Below are 10,852 nucleotides of genomic sequence, written 5' to 3'. Positions count from 1 at the left end.
CTGGTCCCAGAGTGACTGGTCAGGGATCTGTGGCCTTACATTGTTTAAGTGTTTGGGACTTGCAGGCTGCTTGTTCCTGCAGCATAATCTGGCCTATCCTAACTGATGTGCTACATGGTAGACATGGCCTGCCACATGCACAGGATGAATTGTGAAAAAGAAATGCTTTTCTTTCCATGCTATAGGAGGGAATCACTGTAGGTTCTGCCAAATTTCAGCTTTTGGTCCAGTTTGGGGCCCGACTCGTGGTCCAACTCAGAGTGTCGTCTCAAGGCCAGACTCCCAGCAGAGCATGACTTTAACATGAAAGAGCCTGGCATTTCCGCTAACTGGCATCTCTTTACAGTGCACTGCCCCATCATCTGTGCCAGCACAGTGCCTCCCCCTCAAGATTTTAACCACTTGACTCCCCCAGGATGCCTTCCCACGTGATACTTGCAACACCAGGCTGGTCCTACACCAACAAAACAGCACTCAGGACCTCACACCTGCTCAGGGCTTCCAAAGAGCCGGCTATCTATCAGAGGGCCCCCCGGGGGCTGGGGCTTTGTGGTGGTAGAAGGGGTGTGTATGTGCTCTGTGTGTTCCCAAGCACCGATGCCCACAGTGGGGTTGCTTCTCCATCCCTGAGCCCTGCCTCCTGCCCACAAGTATTGTGGCATGCCTCACAGTGAATATCAGTGTAGTTGAAAATCAAACAAATACCAATTTGCTGAACTATCAGATGTATTCCCTCCCTGCAGAGTACCCTACATTTTCAAAGTGCTCATATCTTGAATGAAATATTTAGCCAAACATTGATGCATATTTGGATGTATTGTTTCCCGCTAAACTCCAGGATGCAGTACAATGTACTTACATGAACAAAATAATGTTTTCTCCTGCAAAACCACTTTAACATCAATTTCAATAAACATATAATGAAAAGTGCTTGATTTTTTCTTGAGTGACAGTAGTTATTAAATCTGATTCTGGAGCCAAATTGTCTGAGCTTGAATCTCAGATCCATGCTTTGCCATCAGTATGAACTTGGGCATGGCACTGGCCCTCTTGGTGACTCAGTTTCCACTTTTATAAAATTAGATGATACCAGCTTTCATGGCAAATGTGGCTACTGCCAGTCTCACTCTGTTAACAGCCATAGAGGACCCACACTGGTATCTGGCTAAATCTTACCACCGTGTGTGTTAGCTCTTTGTATTTTTATTCTAAAAGCTATCCTTGTAAAATTGGGAAGCATCGGGACCCCTGGGTGGCGCAGCGGTTTGGCGCCTGCCTTTGGCCCAGGGCGCGATCCTGGAGACCCAGGATCGAATCCCATATCAGGCTCCTGGTGCATGGAGCCTGCTTCTCCCTCCACCTGTGTCTCTGCCTCTCTCTCTCTCTCTGTGACTATCATAAGTAAATTAAAAAAAAAAATTAAAAAAAAATTGGGAAGCATCCTACAACTTGGCATTTTGTAAACAGAAAAATGCAGTATTTCCTAAGAAGGGACATGGGATTGGCTGTTTATCAAAAACAGACCAGTGTTCATCAAACCTGCTGCATTGTAAGACTCTCCTGATGATTAAAAACAGAATTCCCGGGATCCCTGGGTGGCGCAGCGGTTTGGCGCCTGCCTTTGGCCCAGGGCGCGATCCTGGAGACCCGGGATCGAATCCCACATCGGCTCCTGGTGCATGGAGCCTGCTTCTCCCTCTGCCTGTGTCTCTGCCTCTCTCTCTCTCTGTGACTATCATAAATAAATAAAAAATTAAAAAAAAAAAACAGAATTCCCAGGCTCCTCTCAAAACAAGTGATTTACATGGCAAACAGGTCATAAGGCCCAGTGGCTGTCTCCTTCCTGGTGGGGGTCCTCTGACTTTCTTGAGACAAATGTCCCAAGAAAGAAGAGAAAGTTTTGATGAGGATGAGAAATGGGTGTTTTAGCTCTCCCCAGAATCCACCAGGAGGCACAAAATGTCCAAGCTGGGTAGTCTGGCCTGCTGGAGGTCACGAAATGTGCGTTAGAGAAGAGAGTGCTGGACCAAGAGCCAGAAGACCCTAATGTGCCCTGATGCACAGGTATGAGACACACACACACAGACACAGACTCACACAAATAAGTACACACAGACACACACAGGTACCCACAGGTACCCACAAGCAAAGACACAGACACCCATGGATACACACATGGGGATGCACAGACACACAGGCACACGCACATGCACACACACGTAGCCAGAACTCCCTGAAGCCCAACATCCTTGTCATATTCATCTCTGTGTTGGGGACCCAGCACAAAGGTAGCTCAATAAATGTTCTATCACTTATTCATTCAACAAACACTCACCAAGCACCAGCTAAGTGTCAGATACGGTTTCAAGTACCAGGACGCCCTAGCCCGGTGCTCACCCCGCTGTCGGGGGCTGGGGCAGGTGCCGTCTCCGGACCCAGACCCAGCGGCCTGTCTGTAAAGGCCCCCGTGGGGCCGCGGAAGGGGGCGGGGGTGGGTCACCAGGTCTGCTCTCCCCTGAGGTCCAGCACCGGATCTGGAGAACCCGAGGCCCAGGGGTCTGAGCCTTTCTGTCCAGTTGGTTGCGCGTTTCAGCCTGATGGAGACCCCGGTCCCGCTGAATCCCGGGATGCGTCCGCCGGTCCGTGAACTCAGCTCCACCGGGGAGGGTGGGGGGGTGCGGGAGGTGGGGGGGGGGGGAGGCCCGGGGCTCCTTCCGTTTGGCCTGAGTCAATGGGGCGGCCGCCGAGATGGCCCCGACCTGCTGCCCGCCCTCCCGCAGGCGCCTCACCCCCGCCCCTCCTCGGGCCCCATCGTGCCAACCGCGCGGCCCGGCCAGGCCCGCCCCAAGGCCCCACCCCCGGGGCCAGCTTGGGCTTCAATCCAGGCCGAGGCAGCGTCCTGGGGAAGCGCATCCGCGCGCCCGCCGCCCCCTCCCGCCCCGCGCCCCGCTGCGGCCCCGGGAGCTCGCCCAGACCCTGCGCCCCGCGGGGGAGGGGCGGGCGCGGAGGCCCCGGGCGCAGCGGAGGAGCCGGGCGGCCGCGTCACTCCGCACCGGCGCCGTGGCCGCTGGGCCGGCAGGAGCCTCCCGGCAGCCGAGCGCCCGCGCCGCCGCCCCCGGGACCGGCCGCCGCCCCCGGGACCGGCCGCGCCCTCTGCGGAGGATGCCCGGGCAGCCCCTGCGCCGGGACCCCCCCCGGGCGGCGGCGGGCGCGCAGGGCCGGTGCTGAAGGACAGCTCCCGGCGCACCGGGCGGGGCGGCGCCTGGGCCCGCAGCCCCCCCGCAGCCCTCGGACCCCGCAGCCCCAGGCCCCCGCAGCCCCCCCGCAGCCCCACCCCCCGCAGCCCTCGGACCCCCCCCCGCAGCCCTCGGACCCCGCAGCCCCCCCCGCAGCCCTCGGACCCCGCAGCCCTCGGACCCGCAGCCCCCCCGCAGCCCTCGGACCCCGCAGCCCTCGGACCCCCGCCCCGCCCGCAGCCCCCCCGCAGCCCTCGGACCCCCGCCCGCAGCCCCCCGCAGCCCCCGCCCCCCGCAGCCCCAGGCCCCCTCTGCAGCCCCAGCCCCCTCCTGCAGCCCCAGCCCCCCCCCTGCAGCCCCAGCCCCCCCCCTGCAGCCCCAGCCCCCCGCAGCCCTCGGACCCCCGCAGCCCCAGCCCCCTGCAGCCCCCGCCCCCCTGCAGCCCTCGGGCCCCGCGCCCCCGCCCCGCCCCGCCCCGCCTGCGCCCTCCCCGGGCGGCGGCGCTGGCTCATGGTCCCCGCAGCGGCGGGCCGGGCGGAGGCTCCTGTGGCCGCTGGGCCCACGGGGATGCCCCGCGGGTGAGGCGGCCCCCAGCTTCCAGCCGCGTTCATGGCGGTGGCCCGGAGGATCAAAACTTTGCTGACGGTCAACATCCTGGTGTTCGTGGGCATCATCCTCTTCTCCGTGTACTGCCGCCTGCAGGACCGCTCCGAGGGGCTGGTGCAGACCGTGCGCAGCGCCGGCCGGATGCGCCCCCGGCACACCGGGGTGGGCGCGCCGCTGGACCGCGAAGCCATCCTGCAGCGCCTGGACCACCTGGAGGAGGTGGTCTACAACCAGCTGAACGGTGAGCCAGGGGCGCTCCCCGGGGCGAGGGGCTGCGGGAGGCTGTCCCAGGTGCCGGGCACAGCGCCCTGCGCTCCAGCCCCCGGAACCCTTGCTGACCCCAGGGCCCGGCGGCCAACAGGGGCTGGGGTTGAGCTGCCCGTCACTCCAGGTGGAGACCGGGCAGGAGGCAGGTAGGAAAGAGAAGGGTTCCCCTTAGCAGACTGCTGGGCTGGAGGACGGCTCATTCATCCACTCCCCAGTGGACACTTGGACCCCTCCCCCCATCACCACTCGGGAAATGTCTCCAACTTATTCCCTGGGAGAACTTGAAAGAACTTCTCAAGAGGTTGTAGGACTTGCTTTAAGAGCTGGCAGCGCCCAGGCCGGAGCGTGAGGGGGTCTCTGGGGGTGCGGGTCTTGGCGTGGAGTCCTGTCTCTCCCGGAGGACGTGGAAACTGGGGGGAGGGCAGTGCTGCCCTTCAGAGGTGGCCTATGCTGTGCTCTTTAATGCCGGTAGGGAAAGGGGCCTCCCTGTGACCTCTCAGCCTACCCAGCCTCCTGTCCTAGGGATACTCAGGGCTCCCTCCAGAAAGTATTGCTGTGGGATGAGTGTGAAGCCAGGAGCTGGTGACTCCTGGGCAGATTGAGTTGGGTGTCCGCGAGGAGCTTGGCAGGTGTAACCCCACAGATGGACCCTGGGCTGTGGCCCTTGGGAGCCCACAGTCCTGGGAAGCAAGCCCAGTTTCTGGTGGGGGGCTCCCGGCTTCTTCCCTGGAGGTGTAGGCTCCCTGTAAGGGTCGGCATCGGTGTTGCTGAGGGTTGGGGCCAGTGGTGGCTGCTGGGAGGAACGGGTATTTTTCCACTGGGATGCGGCAGATGGAAGGAAGTGCCCGCTGCACCCTGGGTTCTCCCTGTGCTGAGGTACAAGGAGGGAGAAAAGTTTGTGTGTTTACCTCATTAGTAGGTTTTTCCTTCTGTTCTGTGCTATTCTGGTTTCTGCATTGGCAGCCCCAGCAAACTTCCTCAGGAAGCGTGGGTAACTGGCTCTGGGTGGAGGCATCTGGGAGTTGGACTGCACGCTCCATCTCTGCGTAAGGGGGTCTTCTTGGGGCTCCTTCTGGGGGGTAGCGGCAGCTTGAGCAGCAGAGGCTTAGGGACACCCTGGATGAGGGCACCGTCCCAGCCTCACCTGCTGTCTCCCCAGCGCCCAGAACTCCCAGTTCTCCTCCTGGGGTGGCTTTCATGAGTGAGCTCTGTGGCTTTTCTGACCTCTCCTATTCAGCCAAGGCCACGAGGGGAGAAAAGTTTAGTCCAACGGCCACTTGGCCGGTGTGGTGGTGTGATTCATCTCCTAGAAGCTGTGTGCCCCGGTAATAGCACATAGTTTTATTGAAGTGTATTTGTCAAGGTGTTATGGCCTGGTTTATGGGGAGAACCGGAGGATTATATAAAATCATTGGCAGCACATCCGGTTGTGTAACATCATGACGGCCAGCTCAGCGCTGAGGGCCGCTCCTCATCTCACCCTTCAAGGTGAGAGGGAACCAGGATTCTTGGTGGAAGGGGAGGCCAGGAGTTCTGGCAGACGTCCCTGACCCTAATAGGACATAATGGAACGTTCCAGGAAAGCCAATGTCAGCCCCTTGCCCACCCAACCGTTCCCCTCTCTCCTCCCTTACCCACACGTGCATCCCTGTCTATCTCTCTGCCTCCCTCTCTGCCTTGTCCCTCTCTAGTCTCTCTGTTTCTGACTCTGTCTCTGTGTATCTCTCTGTCTCTGTCTCTCTGTCTGTGTCTCTCCCTGTGTGTCTGTCTCTGTCTGTCTCCCTCCCTCCCTCCTCCTCCCCACTCCGCTCTGATGAGGGTCTTGCTGTCCATTTCTAGGCTGTGTACCCAGCATGGTGCCCCACCCAGGAGTCACTCAGTATTTGTTCCTGGAAGTGATGAGAGCTGATCTCCCCCTTGTCCGGGGTTGGTCCCTAAGGAGGGACAGCACAGGAGTGAGTTGACATTTGTTCACAAGAAGCCATTTGAAAACAGTGGGTACAGGCTCCCCATGTGGCAGGGTGCACAGGGCAGGAGCAGTCCCCAAGACTGGCTGTCCAGCTTAGAAATGATCCCTGGGAGTCTCCCCCGAACACAGAAGGGAGGGAAGACACCCACATGAAGTATCATTTACATTTCCTCGGCCTTGGGTTCTTCCTGGAAACGTCTCTCCTTGCTCATAGGAGTTGGGGGGAGGAAAGGGTGTCCAGCAGAGCGGGGCCCAGGAATAGGACGAGTTTCCCGCTCCCCTCCTTCAGCCAGTGCCCTTTGTTTGGAATGTCTGATCGGCTTCGGCAAAGATCTAGTGAACGGTGCGTGTAGATCCAAATTCACAGGACGAGGGAGAAAATATTTAAGGAAGTGCGATATAGTCACATCCTGCATGTACATGAGTTTGCTTCTAAATTCAGTGCTCAAAACAATAAAAAAATGTTGACAGCCAGAAATCATCCTTCTGAATATGTTCAGTGGCACATAAAGTACAGCATCTGTGGTTGTGTGTGCGCAGCTGGGTCTCCTGGACACGTGTTTGAGAGCCTCTGGCTTGACGAGAAGCACAGGGAGGGCAGCGTCCCCACTCGGCCGCCTGGTCTGAAAGCCCTCTGCCCTCAGGGACACAGCCAGTGCTGGGGACCGGGACCGGACGGGCAGCAAGGACTCTCCCCTGCTCCGTGGCTTCCAGGTTCACTTCTTTCTCAGAATGAACCAAGCTGCTGCAAGGCTCTGTCCCCGTTGGTCACGGGCACTACATGGGTACAGGCAGTCCCTGCTTTTGGGCCTCAGGCCCGGTCAGGGCCCAGCCTCCCCCACTGCAGAGGAGAAGCTGGCTGCCACCTGGTTGCCCTGCTCCTTCCGGGCCTTTGGACACGTCCCTCTGACCATTAGGGAGCACGGTTCCGAACGGCACTGGGCCACGTATGGTGAGGTTTTGGCTGTGGTTGGCTGGCTGCGGCAGAGGGAGGTACTTTCTGAATTTCAGAGTGTACGCGCATTAACTCGACCCACCCCTGCACAAACCTGTGCAGTCGGACGTCAAAGCGTGGTCTGCTATGCAGACAGCAAAGCCCAGAACCCACGGGACAGCACGGCGTGAGGAGGCTGATGAGCAAGTGAGTGACGGTCTACGTTAAAGACAGCACTTACCTTAGAAATGGCCTGCATTTCTGCGGTCGTCCAGTGGCTCAGCTAAAGTGGCAGAGGGTCCAGGGGGTCCTGCAGCATCCCGGGTTTCGAGCAGCCCCTGCCGGCCCAGCAGGCCACGTGCCCTCATCTGGGAGAGAGAGGATTTCGACTCTGCTCCCTCCGGAGCTTCACAAACCCACGTACGACTGGTGCCACTTTTACCGTATTTGTGCACGATGCCTGCCCCATTATTTTTCCGTTTCGTTCATGGCTCTAACACCAGAGTCTGAGGCCGTACCATGCATGACGTTAGCGCTCCATAAATATTTGCTGAATGAGTGGATCTTTCCCTAAACAATTCATTACTTTTGCTTAAAATGAATGTATTTAAAAAGACAGCTGCAAATCAGCACCACACCCACAAGCAGGAGGTGACCAGGGGGATGAAGACAAGATGTTAGGTTTAAGTTCTGCTGGGTGGTGCTGTCGCTCCGGGGCTCTGAGCCCAAGCGCCACCACCACCACCAACCCCCACCCCCCCGCCCGGCTCTCCGTGAATGAAAAGGGAGACTCCAGAGTGATAGACACACATCGGGATTGAGTAGCAGGAAACCCACTCTCCTTGAGCGGATTGGGAAGTCCAGAGACTTTAAAAGGGGATATGTCTCATGGTGGGAGTCGATGTAGTCCAACACCATGTCCTTCTTTCGCCAAAAATCCTGTCTGGTGCATACTGTTTGCATCTTAAAAGGATGAGTGAGTCAGCTGGTGAGAGCCTGCAGAAGAGGATGCCTGGGTCGGAGAAGAGTGCCCAAAGAATCCGGGGGCCGCCAGGGTCTGGCTGTCTCTGCCACATGCCCCTCGCCCCCACAGTGTGCCTGCCCAACGTGCCCGTCCCCGGGAGCCGGCATGCGGAGAAGGTGCTGCTGTCCCCAGAGAGGTTCTGGGCTTTTCTGTACACAGAAGCAGGTCTGTGGTGGAAATGCACTTGCCGGGGAACGTGTTCCAGCGGAAAACTCTCCTGTTCCTCGGCGGGTCGGGGCCTGTCCAGGCGGAATTCCCCGGTCCACATCCTCCAGAATCCGCGCTATGAGCCACGCCATCCCGCATTGCCCATCTCAACTGGCCGCAGCTGCAGAGAAGGTGTGGGCTGTCCACGTCGCCGAGGCCTGGCAGGTCTGGCTTCCCAAGGGCAGCCGTGCGTCCTCGGCCGGCCTTTCGCCCTGTGCCCGCATGACTCCTGCTCTGCGGCTGTTGATTCACCACTGAGAGTGAGAAATGAATGTCCCACTGGAGCGGGGCCTCCTGCGATGCAGGCCAGGGCCGCGGCCGCAACTGTCTTCCCCACCCTCCGGCGGCGCATGAAAGTGCTGGTTGTAGCCTCGCGCACCCCGACCACGACAACGTGGAGAGCATTGGGTGTTGCCGTCCCCACGTCCCCACCCTCTTGCCTGTGCTTCCCCATCTGCCGGCCCCATCCAGTCAGGGGGCCCCTCCTGGACGCAGGGCCGCTCTCCGCCGACCTAGCCCTGTGTTTGGGAGGAGGCACAAGGACGCTCCAGCCCAGGGTAAATGCCTCTGGCTCTGGGGTGGGAAGTGGACCTCACGGGGCCTGGCTCAGAGAGGAGATGTCTGCAGATCTGCAGCCGCACTTCTGAGGATAATTCATGCAGGCGGCGGTCCCACCTGAAGGGGCGGGCTAAGTGGGCTAAGTGATTGCATCTACAATTCAGCTCCGCAATCCGCATGTTTCAAAGCCCCTAGTTTCTGAAAGGACAGTGTATCCTTCCTTGGCTGGAAACTCGACAGAAACAAGTCTCCGCATGTTTCCATATCCGGTGTCCCATGGAGGTGGGATCCACATGTGGGATCCACATCGTAGGGCCAGCGTTCTGCTTCCACAGAGTCCAGATACCCTCGGAGGGGAGGCAGCCAGGTGCTGACAGACAGAGGTGACAAGGGTCCGCAGGGGTGAGGATGGCCAAAGTTGAGATGGTCTCTCCACTGCTTGGCACGGTGACCCGCTGTCGTCGGCATGTCTGGTTGCCATTCACAGGAAGGAGAAATTTGTTTCCCAGGTTGTCTGAAAGGTATTTAAGAGCTGCATGATCTCCCTGTGGCCCCACATCACATGTGTGACTGCAGCAAAGCAGACTCCCGTCCTCGTGCCGATCTGCTGGGAGGTGGTGGCGCAGGCCAGCAGGGTGGCTCTCACACCCACAGGACACTGTGGACCAACCCCTGCTGGATCATCCCATGACGTGTGACATGCATGCTGGGGACCACAGGACACGTGTGGAGGAGGGTGGTGTGATCTGGAATAGAGGCGGGAGGGCGCCCCTGCCCCTCTGCCCCTCCTGCCCTGGCCTTACCTTCTCCTCTTTGAAGGAAGGTAATGTCTCATTTATCCACTTATCCACGTGTTTAGTAAGCACCTGCTCTCCTCCTGATGCCAAGTCTGGATCCATAAGCAGTTGTGATGCAGGTGCCCCCCCCCCTGCTGTGGGGCTCACATCCTAGGAGGGAGGCTGGCAACTATGGTTGGGTGCCATGAGAAAGCAGAGGGATGGGGAGGGGGAAGGTGCGGTGCTCGAGACAGTGCACTGGGTGGAATCATGCCCAAAATTCATGTCTACTCAGGCCCTCAGGATGGCCCCATATGTGGAGACAGGGTCTTCAAAGACATGCTCCATTCGGGTGAGGTCATGCAGGGAGTTGTAGGGAGTTGTAGGACGAGGAGGGGAGTTGTAGGACGAGGAGGGGAGGCATGGATGCAGAAGACAGAGTCCACGTAGTGGTGGAGGTGGGGATGGGGGGTACATCCATGGGCAGAGGATCAGGCCACACCAGGAGCTGGGGACATGGTGAGACGTCCCCTCAGGCTTTGCCTGAAGTTCTAGAAATCATGTCATTCTGTCCAGCTGGTTGGCACATCCATGGTTTCACTTGGGTCCTTGCAATTCAGACGAGAGCTGCGTGGGGGGCAACTCTGCCAAAAGAAGACCAAGGTCTCCCCAGGGACCACAGGGGCTGGACAGTGCAGGTCTGTTAGCCCCCATGCCTGTGGCTCCATGTGTGGCCCCCATCAGGGCTTCTCCCCCCAATGCTGTTGACATCTGTGTGGACCATTCCCGCCTGTGCACTTTTGGAAGTCGGTAGATGCTGAGCAGCGGCCCCACTTCCACCCTTGGGTGCTGGTTGGCACACCTGCTGTGCTCAGGAAATGGCCAGATGTGGCCTCATGTCCCCGAGAGCAAGACCGCCCCTGTGGAGACCCTGTTTTCCCCTGAGGCCGTGGCGGCCAGCTGGCTGGGGTCCAGTCTCTCCCTCTCCAGGCTCACCAGCTCCAGGCTTGGCATCCTCACTGAGAAGTGGGGTTGGTGGGAGCTCCAGACTCCAGGGGGTCTTGCAGGCAAGAGGAACCAGCCTGAGCAAAAGGGTCACCCCTGCTCTTGGCACGGTGGTTAAGGCCACGCTGTCTGGGTATAGGACCTGCTGGCCGCAGGGCAGGCACCACCATGGCCCCTCTTGGCTCAGGACTTGTATAGGCAGCTCATCCAGCGGGGCTCTGTAGCCACCTGTGACTTCTCTTCTCGGCTGACTGATGTTTTGGATGAATG

At 59.1% G+C, this 10,852-nt stretch overlaps 1 protein-coding gene across 1 annotated transcript in view; it reads left to right on the top strand.

Moving 5' to 3' along the window:
* Nucleotides 1-3,769: 3,769 nt before the first annotated feature.
* Nucleotides 3,770-10,852, top strand: part of GALNT9 (polypeptide N-acetylgalactosaminyltransferase 9) — a 75,618-nt gene continuing 68,535 nt past the window's right edge. The window contains exon 1 of the mRNA XM_041728346.1: nucleotides 3,770-4,083. Within this exon, the coding sequence (XP_041584280.1) occupies nucleotides 3,846-4,083 (238 nt within the window). The 5' untranslated portion in view covers nucleotides 3,770-3,845. The remainder of the gene's footprint in view (nucleotides 4,084-10,852) is intronic.

This window comes from Vulpes lagopus, chromosome 14, assembly GCF_018345385.1.
Source record: "Vulpes lagopus strain Blue_001 chromosome 14, ASM1834538v1, whole genome shotgun sequence".
Taxonomy (NCBI): Eukaryota; Metazoa; Chordata; class Mammalia; order Carnivora; family Canidae; genus Vulpes; species Vulpes lagopus.
This window is presented reverse-complemented; position numbering and strand designations above follow the sequence as displayed.